Source organism: Leiobunum rupestre, chromosome 2 (genome assembly GCF_980474605.1).
Source record: "Leiobunum rupestre chromosome 2, qqLeiRupe1.1.hap1, whole genome shotgun sequence".
NCBI lineage: Eukaryota > Metazoa > Arthropoda > Arachnida > Opiliones > Sclerosomatidae > Leiobunum > Leiobunum rupestre.
Window position 1 is genome coordinate 7531870 of NC_143385.1, and position 18904 is coordinate 7550773.

At 31.7% G+C, this 18904-nt stretch overlaps 2 protein-coding genes across 4 annotated transcripts; one reads left to right on the top strand and one right to left on the bottom strand.

Moving 5' to 3' along the window:
- Positions 1-11656: 11656 nt before the first annotated feature.
- Positions 11657-12460, top strand: LOC149955984 (very long chain fatty acid elongase 6-like). The gene has a single exon (XM_090166722.1). The coding sequence runs from the start codon at positions 11657-11659 to the stop codon at positions 12458-12460; it is 804 nt and encodes a 267-aa protein (XP_090022848.1).
- Positions 12461-13735: 1275 nt separating this feature from the next.
- Positions 13736-15719, bottom strand: LOC149955985 (uncharacterized). 3 transcript variants are annotated; one of them, XM_090165346.1, is made up of 5 exons: positions 15369-15719; positions 15180-15309; positions 14786-15106; positions 14276-14647; positions 13738-14214 (listed from the first exon to the last, which is right to left on the bottom strand). In XM_090165346.1, exons 4-5 carry the CDS (start codon positions 14574-14576, stop codon positions 14117-14119), a joined length of 399 nt encoding a protein of 132 aa, XP_090021472.1. In that variant the 5' UTR covers positions 14577-14647; positions 14786-15106; positions 15180-15309; positions 15369-15719; the 3' UTR covers positions 13738-14116. The 3 variants fall into 3 exon arrangements, with proteins under 3 accessions (XP_090021471.1, XP_090021470.1, XP_090021472.1); XM_090165345.1 differs by having other exon boundaries at positions 13736-14214; positions 14276-15103; XM_090165344.1 differs by having other exon boundaries at positions 13736-14214; positions 14276-15106.
- Positions 15720-18904: the final 3185 nt, after the last annotated feature.

Consider the following 18904-nt stretch of genomic DNA (forward strand, 5'->3'; position numbering starts at 1 on the left):
ATTGACGCATTCACATATTGCCTACAGGGAAATATGCAAAAAGGGGCCAAATCCACCCGAGGTACCGTCCTATTTAATAATGTTTGAGGTAGATTACGACACGATAAAGTTTATGAAAAATATTTTTTTTAAAAGTTATTAATTACTAATTTATAGTACTTTAAATTCTTATTAAAAATATATAATTTTTGTAATTTAAATTAACAATTAATTTTAAAAGTAGTTAACACTCTCCGCCATAGATGGCGCTATAATACGATTTTAAACTATCCAATCAGGGAAGCGAATTTTGTATTTTAAATCTCGACAAAACCGTTAAACCACTAAAACTGAAAACTTTCAACCAATCGTTGAAAATCAAAATTATGACGTCATGTTGCTATCAGAGCGCCATGTACTAACAAATAACGCCATCACCACGTTACCTCGGATGAATTTTACCCCTTTAAAGTCGTCTTTGCCCGTTATAATTATTAAATCGATCTATAACGTTGTCCCTGGTGAAATGATCTTTTTTCTAATCAAATGTCAATTTAAAAAGAAAACAAAAACTTGAAAATGAAAGTATGTGAATACTTTTCTGATACAAAAGGGTCTGACATTTGACAAATTCTCGTTGAAAATTCCGGTAAAAATCCACAAATCCATGGACTTTATATGGAAAAATCTAGTGTTGTAAGTCGAAAAATTTCCTAGCGGGAAATAAAAAATGTTTTCATTCCATGATTAGTCTAATATATTGTTTGCAAATTTAAATAAAGCGAAATTTTCGCCTAATTTTTTCGAATCTGAAAGTAAAACTAAACCTCTAGACTAGTTTAAACTGATTTACAATGTAAAACTATCAATGTTTTGTAGTATGTTTACTGATATTAGACATCTTATAACGATAAAAAGTTAAAAACATTAAAACCTTTAAAAAGTCATTTATGTTTCAATTTTTTAATTTTCCGATTTGTGGAAAATATTCTGGAAATTTTTGCGCATTTTATTTTTCCGGAAAATTAACAACACTTGAAAAATCCTTAAAAGAAAGAACTTTGTTAAAAATCCAAAATATGGAATCGTAGGCTCTAGTTTCTCCTAACATTTTCGTTGGCCCTAGGCACTTTGCCTAGTCTGCCTTAGGGATAAGGCGGCCCTGCTTTAGATTCGTGATATGATCCACCATGGATTAAATAACCTTACAGGGATATTTCTCTGGGGTACAATATTTGCTCCAGACGTACCCTGGTGGCCAGAATTGTCAACGACCGGAAGTCTCGATTTTACCGATACACGGGGGAAAAATTTCTAAGGGGGTGCAATCGCGATTGATGAAATTATTATTTTTGTAGGCCAAGGCCTATCTATTGAAAACTTGTTTACAGTTTGAAAGCCTATAAACAATTTAACGAAAAATTAGGTGATATACATAAATGGCTAAAAAACAATATGAAAAAGGTCGCTTACAGTACTTTAACATTTAACCAGGAAGCTCCAGAGCCACTGAGGTACTGACCACGATTGAATATTTCCCTTTCAAATGTAATAAAACAAACCGTTGGAAAAATATGAAATTCGCCAAAAGCCGCCGGGAGATGGCGACGTATCAAAAAATCTTGTTCCGGATTTGTATCGGTAAAGGGGGTAAAATTGAGGGGACGACAAAAATATCTGGCAGCCTCGTTTGAAACAAACATCTTCAACTCGTAGTATAGTAAAATGTATTAGAGAGAACTATCCCTGTAAGGTTATTTAATCCATGGATCCACTAAGCCCTTATGAAACAAAATTAGGAACAGACACACAGCGTACGCCATCATCCATTTAATAATCTACCTCAAACGGAACCCAAATTTCCGAGTTCCGCTAAAATAATGACACACACTCCAAAGACCTTGAATTTACATTTGCGCGTTTATTCTTTGAAGCAGAAAAAAAAGATCGAAATCTCAGTAGGTTCTACGCCGCGATTTGAAGGTTCTCTTTTCGTCAATACGGGTTTGTATCAATACCCGTTTGCTATTAATGTACGCATAGATTTATGAGGTCATTGCTACTTTGTAGCGCATCCGCCAATTTCGAAAGTCAGTGGCATATTAAAGGTACGAAGATGCAAAGAACGTCTGAAGTGTTCAGCAAATGTGATACGTGCCTAAATTAAATAAAATACGATATTATTATGGAGATCGAAAATTTCACTCAAAAATTAATTTAGTTCACGTTTTTTTGTTAAATGTTCCTCGAGTTGTGAGTAGAATTTTAAAGACGGGCTAAGCTACTCCTCGAAAACTTGTAGGGGAAGTTTGTAAAAGTGTAGATGTAGTTTTATTCCTTAAAAATCTACACTCCTTCTAATTGTTCCCCAATATCACGTTTTCGAAGAGAGGCTTAACCTAACTAATGACTTGGTTGATATAAAGATCAATTTAAAGAGTGAGTTTGAAAAAATCAATGGAGGAGGTTTAAATATTAAAACAATAAAATACCCATTAAATAAAACAAAACTATAAATACGAAAATGAAAAGATCTTATGGAGTGTAATCTCGTTGTTGAATAAATTTCCATTTCGGTGAATACGATACATGCCTAAAATAAATAAAATTCACATTTTACGTTCGAAAATTTACTCAAAATTAATTAAAATTAAGTATTAAAGCATTTAATTGAAAATAAAATAAAATGAAATGAAAAAATGAAATAAAATAAAATGAAATGAAAAAATGAAATAAAATAAAATGAAATGAAAAAATTAAATAAAAAAAAATGAAAAATAAATAATGAAATAAAATAAAATGAAAAATAAATAATGAAATAAAATAAAATAAAAAGTAAATAATGTAATAAAATAAAATGAAAAGTAAATAACGAAATAAAACGACAAATAAATTGTAAAATAAAATGAAAAATAAATAGTAAAATAAAATGAAAAATAAATAGTAAAATAAAATGAAAAATAAATAGTAAAATAAAATGAAAAATAAACAATGAAATAAAATAAAATGAAAAATAACTAATGAAATAAAATAAAATGAAAAATAAATAATGAAATAAAATAAAATGAAAAATAAATAACGAAATAAAATAAAATAAAATGAAAAATAAATAATGAAATAAAATAAAATGAAAAATAAATAATGAAATAAAATAAAATGAAAAGTAAATAATGAAATAAAATAAAATGAAAAATAAATAATGAAATAAAATGAAATGAAAAATAAATAATGAAATAAAATAAAATGAAAAATAAATAATGAAATATAACAAAATGAAAAGTAAATAATGAAATAAAATAAAATGAAAAGTAAATAATGAAATAAAATGACGAATAAATTGTGAAATAAATAATGAAATAAAATAAAATGAAAAATAAATAATGAAATAAATTAAAATTAAGAGTATAAACAACGGTGTATTTATTATTCATATTAATTACTTATTTATTTATAATACGTACCAAAGTACGTTTTTGATATAAATAAATATAAGTAAATAAAATGAAATCATTAAAATCAAATTAAAACATTAATCGTAAAATTTACTTTTAGCATAGACCACCTACCCCAGGAGAAAGATGTAAATGAAAATAAATGAAATGGAAAATGTATTTTAGAAGCTGGCTTCGCTATTTTGAATTTTAGCATCTTTTGCCATTAATAGATGGCACCACGCTCTCCAATAATATCGTGTTGTTTTAATTGCAAGTGCCTTTCCAAAATACCGGTGTCAATGATAGAGCCTTGGATAAGCTTGGACAAATAATTACTGGACTCGAAAAATAAGCAAAATCCCCTGTTCCACAATTTACATCGGCCGCCAGCGCTCCTACCGAGATAATCGCGAAATATTTATATCCAAATACAAATCACGTGCGTAAAAATGTCAGATGAGATGACCTGCATTCCGTCGTCTGCTCCACTGTTTTTAATATAAGTGAGGCTTTTGGAATTTTAATAGGCTTTAGATTATTCAGTAATAACGGGATTTGGAATAAAAATGAGAGGGTATTGATTTAATTAATTTAAATAGTAAGTTAGCTTTAATGTTTTTGCATATACAGTTTTTGTGGTGGTTTAAATATATTATAAATTTTAAAATGCCTAGTCAAAAGGGAAATAAAGGTAAAAGCTTTGACGGCAGTGACGAGCTAAGAACGCTAGGCCTAACGTCGTCCGCAAATATTAATATTAGGCTCGTGTTTATTATTTGTATAGAAATCTTTCCAACACTGGACACTACGGCGCTGTCGTAAAAGCACCAAGCGCGCCATTTGGTTTCGCCCAAGCTTTAGGTATCTTTTCCACAATACCTGCTTTTTTATACATTGAATGCTTGGATTCCTCTCAAATTGAAAATTAAAGACGTATTATGAAACGTGAAGCAAGCGGAAAAACCCAATTCGAGGTTTTCTTAATTTCTGGCCAACGTCACCGTAATGCTCCTCTCCTCGCATCACAATATTTTTCGTTTTGAAGGAAAACCCGCAGACAGCGACGATTTCTTTTAATTCGGAAACGATTTTACGGTCTTTTGCTTTACGGTTGAACCTAAAACTACATTAGCCATTCTTGGAACCGCTCAGTTGTTCTTTTTAAAAATCCTGAACTTGACAAAGAGATGAAATAACTAATAACATTTGGAAGATGTTTAGAGGTTGTTAAATGGATATTAAATTAGGATCTTGTCTGTGCAGAATTCAATTCAATTTAGGTTCTTAATTATTTTATAAATATTATTAAAAACACGCTCTTAAGTCTCATTTTAGCTTAATAATAGATTTTATAATTTCGCTCTCTTATATGATATAAATGGAACTAACGATAATAATATTTTTGTTAACTCTCCAGTTTCGTTTTCATTAGCGTGCTTACTTAGTTCCAAACCGTGGTAAGTAACTGTTTTTCGAAAGAGCATAATAATAAATAAATAATTAGCTAGGCTAACATCCTAGGCCAAAGTCATCTAGCTACTTTTAATGGCATTAATTCAGCTAGGTGGCCAGGTTATACTGCGTAAAACGGTGGTATCAACCACCCCGCTCCCTACACTCCAAATTACCGCTAACCGAATGAGTATGTGATTTCCAGTGATTTCTCATAATATATAGGTGATTTGCATTGATTTATCATAATAAACAGGTGATTACCATTGATTTCTCATAATGCAGAGGTGATTACCATTGATTTCTCATAATGCAGAAGTGATTACCATTGATTTCTCATAATGCAGAGGTTATTTCCATTGATTCCTCATAACATATAGGTGATTTGCATTGATTTATCATAATAAACAGGTGATTACCATTGATTTCTCATAATGCAGAAGTGATTACCATTGATTTCTCATAACATTTAGGTGATTTCCATTGATTTCTCATAATGCAGAAGTGATTACCATTGATTTCTCATAATGCAGAGGTTATTTCCATTGATTTATCATAACATATAGGTGATTTCCATTGATTTCTCATAACATATAGGTGATTTCCATTGTTTTTTCATAATGCAGAGGGGATTTCCATTGATTTCTCATAACATATAGGTGATTTCCATTGATTTATCATAATGCAGAAGTGATTACCATTGATTTCTCATAATGCAGAGGTTATTTCCATTGATTCCTCATAACATATAGGTGATTTCCATTGTTTTTTCATAATGCAGAGGGGATTTCCATTGATTTCTCATAACATATAGGTGATTTCCATTGGTTTATCATACATATAGGTGATTTCCATTGATTGATCATAACATATAGGTGATTTCCATTGATTTCTCATACAAATAGGTGATTTCCATTGATTGATCATAACATATAGGTGATTTCCATTGATTTTTCATTATGCAGAGGTGATTTCCATTGATTTCTAATAACATATAGGTAATTTCCATTGATTTATCATAATATAGAGGTGATGTCTATTGATTTCTCATAACTTATGGGTGATTTACATTGACTGCTCATAACATATAGGTGGTTTCAAATTGATTCCTCATAACATATAGGTGGTTTCAAATTGATTCCTCATAACATATAGGTGGTTTCAAATTGATTCCTCATAACATATAGGTGATTTCCATTGATTTATCATAACATATCGGTGATTTCCATTGATTTCTCATAATGCAGAGGCGATTTACATTGATTTATCATAACATATAAGTGATTTCCATTGATTTCTCATAACATCGGTGATTTCCATTGATTTCTCATAATGCAGAGGTGATTTACATTTATTCCTCATAACATATAGCCTATATGATATAGGTGGTTTCAAATTGATTCCTCATAACATATAGGTGATTTCCATTGATTTCTCATAACATATAGGTGATTTCCATTGATTTCTCATAATGCAGAGGTGATGTCTATTGATTTCCCATAACTTATATGTGATTTACATTGATTCCTCATAACATATAGGTAATTTCCATTGATTACTCATAATGTAGAGGTGATGTCTATTGATTTCTCATAACTTATTGGTGATTTACATTGATTGCTCATAACATATAGGTGATTTCCATTGATTTATCATAACATATCGGTGATTTCCATTGATTTCTCATAATGCAGAGGTGATTTATATTGATTTATCATAACATATAAGTGATTTCCATTGATTTCTCATAACATCGGTGATTTCCATTGATTTCTCATAATGCAGAGGTGATTTACATTTATTCCTCATAACATATAGCCTATATGATATAGGTGGTTTCAAATTGATTCCTCATAACATATAGGTGATTTCCATTGATTTCTCATAACATATAGGTGATTTCCATTGATTTCTCATAATGCAGAGGCGATGTCTATTGATTTCCCATAACTTATAGGTGATTTACATTGATTCCTCATAACATATAGATGGTTTCAAATTGATTCCTCATAAAATATAGGTGGTTTCAAATTGATTCCTCATAACATATAGGTGGTTTCAAATTGATTCCTCATAACATATAGGTGATTTCCATTGATTTATCATAACATATCGGTGATTTCCATTGATTTCTCATAATGCAGAGGTGATATACATTGATTAATGATAACATATAAGTGATTTCCATTGATTTCTCATAACATCGGTGATTTCCATTGATTTCTCATAATGCAGAGGTGATTTACATTTATTCCTCATAACATATAGCCTATATGATAAAGGTGGTTTCAAATTGATTCCTCATAACATATAGGTGATTTACATTGATTTCTCATAACATATAGGTGTTTTCCATTGATTTCTCATAACATATAGGTAATTTCCATTGATTTCTCATAACATATAGGTGATTTCCAATGATTTATCATAACATTAAAGTGATTTCCATTGATTTATCATAACATATAGGTGATTTCCATCGATTCCTCATAACATATAGGTAATTTCCATTGATTTCTCATAACATATAGGTGATTTAAATTGATTTATCATAAAATATAGGTGATTTCCATTGATTTATCATAACATATAGGTAATTTCCATTGATTTATCATAATGCAGAGGTGATGTCTATTGATTTCTCATTACTTATAGGTGATTTACATTGATTCCTCATAACATATAGGTGGTTTCAAATTGATTCCTCATAACATATAGGTGGTTTCAAATTGATTCCTCATAACATATAGGTGATTTCCATTGATTTATCATAACATATCGGTGATTTCCATTGTTTTTTCATAATGCAGAGGGGATTTCCATTGATTTCTCATAACATATAGGTGATTTCCATTGGTTTATCATACATATAGGTGATTTCCATTGATTGATCATAACATATAGGTGATTTCCATTGATTTCTCATACAAATAGGTGATTTCCATTGATTGATCATAACATATAGGTGATTTCCATTGATTTTTCATTATGCAGAGGTGATTTCCATTGATTTCTAATAACATATAGGTAATTTCATTGATTTATCATAACATATAGGTGATTTCCATTGATTTCTCATAACATATAGGTAATTTCCATTGATTTATCATAACATATAGGTAATTTCCATTGATTTATCATAATGCAGAGGTGATGTCTATTGATTTCTCATTACTTATAGGTGATTTACATTGATTCCTGATAACATATAGGTGGTTTCAAATTGATTCCTCATAACATATAGGTGGTTTCAAATTGATTCCTCATAACATATAGGTGATTTCCATTGATTTATCATAACATATCGGTGATTTCCATTGATTTCTCATAATGCAGAGGCGATTTACATTGATTTATCATAACATATAAGTGATTTCCATTGATTTCTCATAACATCGGTGATTTCCATTGATTTCTCATAATGCAGAGGTGATTTACATTTATTCCTCATAACATATAGCCTATATGATAAAGGTGGTTTCAAATTGATTCCTCATAACATATAGGTGATTTCCATTGATTTCTCATAACATATAGGTGATTTCCATTGATTTCTCATAATGCAGAGGTGATGTCTATTGATTTCCCATAACTTATAGGTGATTTACATTGATTCCTCATAACATATAGGTAATTTCCATTGATTACTCATAATGTAGAGGTGATGTCTATTGATTTCTCATAACTTATAGGTGATTTACATTGATTGCTCATAACATATAGGTGATTTCCATTGATTTATCATAACATATCGGTGATTTCCATTGATTTCTCATAATGCAGAGGTGATTTACATTGATTTATCATAACATATAAGTGATTTCCATTGATTTCTCATAACATCGGTGATTTCCATTGATTTCTCATAATGCAGAGGTGATTTACATTTATTCCTCATAACATATAGCCTATATGATATAGGTGGTTTCAAATTGATTCCTCATAACATATAGGTGATTTCCATTGATTTCTCATAACATATAGGTGATTTCCATTGATTTCTCATAATGCAGAGGCGATGTCTATTGATTTCCCATAACTTATAGGTGATTTACATTGATTCCTCATAACATATAGATGGTTTCAAATTGATTCCTCATAAAATATAGGTGGTTTCAAATTGATTCCTCATAACATATAGGTGGTTTCAAATTGATTCCTCATAACATATAGGTGATTTCCATTGATTTATCATAACATATCGGTGATTTCCATTGATTTCTCATAATGCAGAGGTGATATACATTGATTAATGATAACATATAAGTGATTTCCATGGATTTCTCATAACATCGGTGATTTCAATTGATTTCTCATAATGCAGAGGTGATTTACATTTATTCCTCATAACATATAGCCTATATGATATAGGTGGTTTCAAATTGATTCCTCATAACATATAGGTGATTTACATTGATTTCTCATAACATATAGGTGTTTTCCATTGATTTCTCATAACATATAGGTAATTTCCATTGATTTCTCATAACATATAGGTGATTTCCAATGATTTATCATAACATTAAAGTGATTTCCATTGATTTATCATAACATATAGGTGATTTCCATCGATTCCTCATAACATGTAGGTGATTTCCATTGATTTTTCATTATGCAGAGGTGATTTCCATTGATTTCTAATAACATATAGGTAATTTCCATTGATTTCTCATAACATATAGGTGATTTAAATTGATTTATCATAAAATATAGGTGATTTCCATTGATTTATCATAACATATAGGTAATTTCCATTGATTTATCATAATGCAGAGGTGATGTCTATTGATTTCTCATTACTTATAGGTGATTTACATTGATTCCTCATAACATATAGGTGGTTTCAAATTGATTCCTCATAACATATAGGTGGTTTCAAATTGATTCCTCATAACATATAGGTGATTTCCATTGATTTATCATAACATATCGGTGATTTCCATTGATTTCTCATAATGCAGAGGTGATTTACATTTATTTCTCATAACATATAGCCTATATGATATAGGTGGTTTCAAATTGATTCCTCATAACATATAGGTGATTTCCATTGATTTCTCATAACATATAGGTGATTTACATTGATTTCTCATAACATATAGGTGATTTCCATTGATTTCTCATAATGAAGAGGTGATTTCCATTGATTTCTCATAATGAAGAGGTGATTTACATTTATTCCTCATAACATATAGCCTATATGATATAGGTGGTTTCAAATTGATTCCTCATAACATATAGGTGATTTCCATTGATTTCTCATAACATATAGGTGATTTCCATTGATTTCTCATAACATATAGGTGATTTACATTGATTTCTCATAATGCAGAGGAGATTTCCATTGATTCCTCATAACAAATATGTGATTTCCATTGATTTCTCATAATGCAGGGGTGATTTACAATGATTTCCAGTGATTTATTCATATTATATATATGATTTCCCGTGTTTTCCAGTGATTTATTCATAAAATTTAGGTGATTTTCAGGGATTTTTCATAATATATCAGGGTTCGTACAAAGTTTTCGAATTTCAAATCCCTGACTTTTTCAGGTTATTCCTGGTTAATTTTGCGCAATATCCCTGACCTTTTTCGTAAAATTCTGCTAATTTTAAAAATTTCATGTACTCCTAGGTAAAAGTACAAAGTGAAACAATATGTTTTAAATATCATAAGCTTAATGATTTTATAACAGCATACTGAGAGCGTCTCTCCTCACTCGGGAAAAGTTGCCAGCCATGAGCGCCCAAAGATAAGATATTTAATTTTCTCTGCAAAGCAAAGATTGTTGATTAAGAAAATCCCTGACTTATCCCCGACTTTTTTCATCAAATTCTAAATCGCTGACTTATCCAGGTTATCCCGGAAAACCAGGTTCCTTACGAACCCTGTATATAGGTGATTTCAAGTGATTTTTCATAATATATAGGAGATTTCTAGTGATTTTTCATGTTACCTACTATTCCTACAACTGATTACTAAAGTAACAAACCCTCGAAATTAGTGTATGATTAACAATGTTTTGTAAATATTTAACTGCACCCACAAATTACTAACTCAATTTGTAAAATATGTATTTATCTATAAAAGAAAATATAACACGACTACTGAGCTAAGTGTCAAACTAATGTTATGACGTGGCTTTTGGGTCTGCTGATATATGAATATTCGGCTTTAATGTGTTTTGAAAAGTATATTCTTGAATTGAATGTAGTCATTATGGTGAAGCTTAAGATGAAACTTTTATGTTTTTTAACAAAATGCTATCACACAATCGTGAAGAAATTAGACAATTGCTTTTGCGGTTAAGTCTGAATGTCGATGAATTACACGACATTTTTGTACTTCTTAATATACGCGGACGGAAATGAAATATAAATTTCACATATTTATAAACGGTTATCAAAAGCATAATCAACGAAAACTGCGTTAGATGGACATTAGTAGGTGACGGGTTTTCAACGGGAAGATCGCGCTTCAGTTTTCTATTCAACCTTGAAAAGACATCTCAAAGGGAAACCATAACAATTTATTTCGAACTTAATATAAGGAAACTCTGGAATTGTGAACAAAACCGTATAATTCTTTCATCGTGCTAGCACTAGGAAACAAGTATAGGAGCGTAGACCAAACATTATTGTACATAGACGTTTTCTCTATACGTGTGTACGGGTTTACTCTGTTTATTATCAGGGTTGGTGATATAAAAAGTGAAACGAGCATTTTCACTCTGCACTTCTACCCGTTCGCCTCCTCAGTTCACGATTGCCCATCGTTTTAAAGCGCCATGAACGACTCTGACTACCAAGGGTATCCGTACTTTGCCTTCGTAATGCCTTTCGAGAGGAACACCGACGTGGAGAAAGCTTACAAATGGTTTCAAAACCATTTCACGCTCGCCGCGTATGTCTCCGTATTGTATCTGATGATGGTGTACGTTCTGCAGAGATTCATGAGAGACCGACCTCCAGTCAACGTTCGAAAGGCTTTTCTGTGGTGGAACGTCGCCTTGTCCGTCTTCAGCACTTGTGGCATGTTGCGATCTGTACCGGAAGTGACTTACATACTGTGGAACTACGGATTGGAATTTTCAGTGTGCCAGTCCAAGATCAACGGCGTCACTGGTTTTTGGGCCGCCGCGTTCCTGTTGTCCAAAGTTGTCGAGCTCTTTGAGACGGTCTTCTTGATTCTAAGAAAGAAACTGTCGTCGATTCACTTAATTCATCACGTGCTTACTCTGCTACTTACTTGGTTCTTTATCGTTGATCGACCCGCTTTGGGCAGATGGATCTGCACCATGAACTTCACCGTTCACGCCTTCATGTACGCCTACTTCGCCTTGAAGGCTTCGAACATCAACGTTCCGGAATCGGTGTCGTTCACCATCACGTCTTTGCAGATTTTCCAGTTCGTGGTTGGTTTCGCGGCGTCTTTGTACAGTGTTTACGTCAATACGCTCGGACACAAGTGCACAACTACGATTAAAGTAGCCGTAACCGCGGCTCTGATCAACGCTTTTTTCATTTACATTTTTGGACGGTTCTACGTTCGCAGGTATTTCAAATCGGACCCAAAATCTAAAATTGTATAATTCCAATTATCAGTAAACACTCATCTTTGTTATCTACATTACAGTACATTACTTATCGGTCGTATTATACTTGAAAGAACAAATAATTATTGTGGCGCCATCTGCGGAATATATTTGAAAGCGGATTAATTTATATTTTGGGGGAATGACTATGGAGCGTGATGTTTAGTAATAGAATTTTTTTAGAAAATCTGTGCCACTATCTTTAGCTGTTTGGTCCAAATTTCTTCTGGCAATGTTTAAAGCTTTAGCTTTATCGCACTTCTTTCGGCTAAAATTACCAACGTTTTATATGTATATAGATTTGTAAAAGGGTTAACTTACTTCGAAATTGTCGAGTTCATTATCACAATTCGCTAACGAAAACTCCGGCAGCGCCCCCTATCCACATTGCGCGTAACTGTATAGTGGTGATCAGCATTCAGAAAATAGTAGTGTGCTACTGATGAGATGGTATTATATACGTTTAAACAGCGAATTAGTGTTTTCTTGGTAAGTAGGATTGAATGTCAAGTTTAAAGACATAATGTTTGGTTCTAATTATATACTGTCATTAAGATTTGAAGTCCTTTTGGATTTACTTAAAACATTGTTAGAGTAGGCCTTGGAGCAATATTGTTCAAATAAAAGATGACATCTCAAAAAGGTATGCTAACATTTAATTGGTATTCTATTATATTATCCTATTTTAACCTTTATTTATTCCATAATAGTGAATCTCACCATGGTTGAAATTTGTAAATACATTGGGGAAAAGCCAAGAGCCTTAGAAGAAGGAGAACGGATGTTTAGAGAAAGCCCAAAAGGATCAAAATGGGAACAAACTGGAGAAAGTTGCTCGGGCCAAATTTTCGTGGCTTAAAAAAGTACAAGTATTGGAATATGGCCTCTTAATTAACTTAAATAATCCATTTATAGCTTTTAGCCCAGATGGATTATACATGGAAAATGGAGAGATAAAATTACTCGAGATTAAGAGTCCTTATGTAGCAAAGAAAATATCAATTGAAGATGCTGTCGCTCAAAACAAATTAAACTTCTTGAAAATGGGAAAAGACGGAATTTATTTACCAACTAACGATTGTAGAGGCTACTATGCACAAATTCAGCGTGGCCTTGTGTTAAACATAAACATGCTAATTTTTCTTGTATTCTCCCAAGGGCTATCTTTTAATTGATATTCTAAGAGACTAAGATTATTTGAAACAAAACATAGTCAAATTGTGCAATTTTTATTTCAAATTATATTTACCATTACTAGTCAAGAGTAAGTGATTTTTAAAACAAAAAAGTTCCTATTTTGTACTGTGCCAATTAGTATTATATAAAAAAAGTAAAATGAATTTGATCAATTAATGTTATAAATGAATTTTTACTTGAAGTCTTATTTATAATAAAAGATTTTTAAACTTATTTGATAAAAATTAATAAAATAATCATCATCATCGTCATTAAATAAGATTTAAACTTAGTCATCAAATTTATCATCTGCTAGAATTGGTTTTAGTAAATTTACTAATCCACATATGACCTTCAGAATTTCTTCACAGTAGGGAACTAAATCAAGGTCAAATTTATCATTTAAAATTTTAAATAATTTGATTCTTTGAATGGTTATCTCCACGTGAACACGAGCGGATGCAATTTTTTGATTTTTTACACTTTCTTCCTTACTAAACTGTTTTTTTCTCTCAAAAATGGAGGGATGTGTAGAGCTATGCCATTGGCCGCACATTCATCTTCAATAAGGAAGCCTAAATTTAAGTTGAATGAGTTTTAAAATATTTTTTTAACATATTACACTTTTATGCATACCTTTGTCAACCATAATTCCATCAATAAATTGTTCACAAAGATTTATGACCCCACTCTCAAGGGTGACTTCCTTGTCGCTTACTTTTCCACCCCAGGGGTCGCTAACGAGCGTGATCATGCCAGAAGGTGAAATTCCAATGATAATTTTTATTGTGTGAGTTCCTTTATAATGGTTGTAGGTTGCCACTCTGTCGTGAAATGTGTTAGGCTTCATCATAGGTACTTCTGAGCAGTCCAACACAATGCGAGTATTATTAAACTCTTTAAAACATTTAGGACAGTTACTTCTGATATTTTCCATATCCAGCCAAAAGATAAATTTCTTCAAAACTTCAGCAAGGGCACAAAGGGTTCTTTTGAAATATGTTGAAACTGAAATGACAAATAATGAAGCCAAAGCGTCAAATGTCAAATTTGACTTAAGCTTCATTACGGTTAACAACACCCTATCTTTTACAGGCATTAGAAAATTAGAGAGCTCGCTCTGGTTTTCAAGCCCTAAAACCTCACTTCAAAGGCTTTCAAATAGTTCTTTCCCAATGCCAGAAAGAGACACAAAATCAACAGTTTTCATTCCATTGCTTGAAATTCCAACTCTTGACCCAGCAAAATACTTTCCATGGTCCAAATAAACTTGAACACCAATAGACGCATTCGTTACTCTAGATGGTTTGTGAGATTGGTCCTTTCCTTGAGCTTCACTTGTTACTTCAGATAGCATAGCTAAGTTTGATAATGACAAAACATTATCATCCGGAGCTGGTTCACTTGCGCTTTCAACAACTTTTGGAGCAATGGAATCTGTTATTGGTGATGTTGAACATAGAACTGCTTGATTTCAAATTAAATTTATGTTATTATTCTATTTATTATTTCACAAAAGTTTACCATAAAATAAGAATACCTTTAGAACGCTTTACGTCGTTGAGCTCGTTCTTTTATTGTAACTTCGGTTGATTCTTTAATTGGCTTACATGGCCATTTTTGGGAGGGAATGGCGTTACATTTCAAACGTCTTCTTACAGATCTACCATCTATTGATGAGTTTTTCGATTAATTTATTTTAAAATAATTAATATTATTTGCATCTCACCATTTCTTTCCAAGAAGTCATCATCTGTAAAATGGGCGCTACAAATCTGAGCCCACTTACTAGGCCTTTTCCCCGACTTTATCTTTGTTAACCATACATTTAAAAGTTTCTTACAACTTGGAAATTTATGAAATGATAATCCTGGCTTTGGTTCTTCTCTATTTTCTTCAGTTTTACGTTTTTTAAGCGCAGTATTATTGCAAAAAGGGACCGCACAACTTCTCCCACCTCTAGCGTTAATGTGAACCGCCATATTTCTTGGATTTGTTTTGATTTTGATCACCACTATACGCTGGAAAACCAAGCTGCAGGGGTAGCGACGGCAGCGCCACCTATACCCGTTTCGCTAGCGAATACCAAGGATAATAAAAAATTGTTAGCACACAGCTCCAGTACTCTTGTAGACTAGATTAATACTATTATAAACTGCATTTGTTTTGACCTAGGCTTAGCCAACAAGGTCAAAATCTGGGCATTAATTTATCTTCATCGTGCTATAAGAGAGGGATTTCTACAAAAATTATATTATTAATTATTATGTAATAATAGAAAAGTAAAATAATCGACTGACTTACTTTTAATTAATATTTGGTAATCAGATACGACGTGAAGCTCTCTAACCCGAACATTGCCCTAGGTTAAAAAAAAATATCCCTAACTCCCCCAGTAAATGACGTTTTCGTGACGCGGCGGGACCAATGTCTAACAAGTTGGGCAAGCATAAAAATTTTTTAGAAATAACTATTTTTAGCGTTGCTCCCAAGCTCCATTACGCCCGCAATGTAAGCTCCTTTCAAAATCAAATCTCATTGCAGATTATATCATGAATGTATTAATTTCTATGGTTCATATCGTACTATATCATTAGCGTTTCTACCATCTGGGAACAACGAATGTAGTTCGATATTCATGGTCGATGTAAATACAATCATAGTGGCTTAGAGTGGTTCAAGCTTTGTTACGGGTACCATCATCAACGGTACAAGTGCCATCAGTGTTTGCCATTATAGTGTTCACACTCAACTCTACGACGCGTTCAATTTATAAACTACACGAGCGCTGCTTTCTCTCTCGCGTCTCTCTTAAAATATCTATAGAAAGTATTTTAAAATATACAGAGTTAATATTTATAGGATTCATAGAATTGATAAGAAATTTTAAAATATTCCATAGAGTTTAAAAATACTCCTAGAAATGTTAAATATTCCTAGAAATGTTAAAATATTCCTAGAAATGTTAAAATATTCCTAGAAATGTTAAAATCTTCCTAGAAATGTTAAAATATTCCTAGAAATGTTAAAATATTCCTAGAAATGATAAAATATTCCTAGAAATGTTAAAATCTTCCTAGAAATGTTAAAATATTCCTAGAAATGTTAAATATTCCTAGAAATGTTAAAATCTTCCTAGAAATGTTAAAATATTTCTAGATATGTTAAAATCTTCCTAGACATGTTAAAATATTCCTAGAAATGTTAAAATATTCCTAGAAATGTTAAAATATTGCTAGAAATGTTAAAATATTCCTAGAAATGTTAAAATATTCGTAGAAATGTTAAATATTCCTAGAAATGTTAAAATATTCCTAGAAATGATATTTAATTTTTTTCCGGTTGGCGCCTCATAGATCTCAGTTTAGACCTTTAATAGTTTTACTAACGCGTTTTGAAGATAACAAAATTTATGATACTATTTAATACGGGAGCGGAGGAAATTTCACTCTAAGCATTTCCTTTTTGTGATATTAGACGTATGTTTTCATAAAAGCCTTTAAAGTAAAATACGACTAGATGTACAAGCGGTTTGTATACGCTTTCTATTTATACTGAAAAAAGATGATACTATTTATCGTCAAAGATCTAACAGCATGCTCGCGAGATGGCAGGACAGTTGAGGATGATTTTATTGAAACACCTACTAACCACATTCAAAAACCATTTTATAAGATAATAAGGCAAGTAAAATAATCTGAAATGTTATCTCATGTTATCTTGGTGAAGTCAAATAATTTTGAAATTACTTTAACCATTGTACAAGTAATTAAAAGTGATTTAATGTATTAAAAATCTTACAAATAACTTAGCATCTATTTTCGTGATGTCATCCTTTTTAAATTACGTGGGTTATTTTTCAGGATTTAATCATAATCGTATTGTATATCAATCTATAATAAAAATTTAAAAATGGTAATATTAATATAATTATTAGTTTTTACATTTTATATCAATTAAACATTTCATCAAACTATAATAATTAAGGTTTTCAAAATTTATTTCATTAATATAAAATAAAAATGCTTTTAATAAAGCAGATGAAAACCATTATTAAGGGGGGATGATGAAATATTAATGAAGGTAAGGCGGACTTCATACTTTTATTTGAGCACTCTTGGCTTATCAAAGGCTTATTAGTCCCGTTTTGCCCTGTAGAGCTAGTACCAAATACTACAATTTTTCTTTTATTTTTATAATACCACCTTAGGCCCAAATCATCGAGTGACTTTTAATTCTTTTGAATCTGGTGCCCGTGCTACACTAACTAGTACCGCTAAACTCATCAAATTTTCATAGAAAGAAGGTCCAAAGAACTTTAAGAGATTAAACGCGATATTTGGTAGTTCATTCGATATTCCTCCCTGGCAAACCACGAATCACACAACATCTATCTGACAACTCGAAGTGTGTTCCACTTTTTATTTAATATTTAACATGGTGGTGTTTATATCCGGTAGATCACGGACGACTGACCACTTGTTGTCCTTTCAGTTGAATGGAACGTGCATACACGTAGTTAACTATACAAATAGCCATATAGAATTTGTGTTCCACACTTTTATTTTCAAGACCTTAGTATCAATATCTTGTACGTAATTGGTACATGGTTAATTGTGTTACTTTCAGTAGAATGTATGAGTAGACATAGAGCCCGCGAACAAAAACGTATCATTTTATTACTTACCAGTACAACAAATTGTCACCATGATAATAACTATTCAAATGTTAAAGTTGTGTCTCAAGCATTAGACATTGGATCTCCAGCAGTGGACAATGGATATTAGAAATGTTGGACCAGCCGAAGTATTAGTTCCACATCGAGGTAGTAATGGAAATGCCCAAATGTTTGGGCTCTCTAGTGCCCAAATTTACATTTCAAACGTGAGAGTACGCTATTTCAAATCACATGGTGTATTATAAATATTTTTTGCCATAGCGGTTCCAGAGATATCGAATGCCCAATTTTGTGGGGCTCCTAGGGCCCATATTTTTATTTCAAAAGCGAGAGTAAGATATTTCTTATCGATTTGTATCATAATTGTTTCTGGCAGTAAAGGTTCTAGAGATATCGAATGCCCAATTTTGTGGGCCAGATAGTGCCCAAATTTGTATTTTAAAAGTGAGAGTGTGATATTTCCAATCGATTGATGTGCATAATCATTTGTGGCCGTAGCGATTCCAGAGATATTGAATGCTCAGTTTTGTGGGACCTTACAAGGAGACATCCCGAAGTGTAACCCACCGATTTGGTTCAAACTCTAG

Coding starts and splice junctions, on each gene's coding strand:
- LOC149955984 (XM_090166722.1), top strand. CDS start 11,657: ATGAACGACTCTGACTACCAAGGGTATCCGTACTTTGCCTTCGTAATG.
- LOC149955985 (XM_090165345.1), bottom strand. CDS start 14,738: ATGCCTGTAAAAGATAGGGTGTTGTTAACCGTAATGAAGCTTAAGTCA. Junction 14,215..14,275: donor TGGAATTATGGTTGACAAAG/GTATGCATAAAA, acceptor ACTTAAATTTAG/GCTTCCTTATTGAAGATGAA.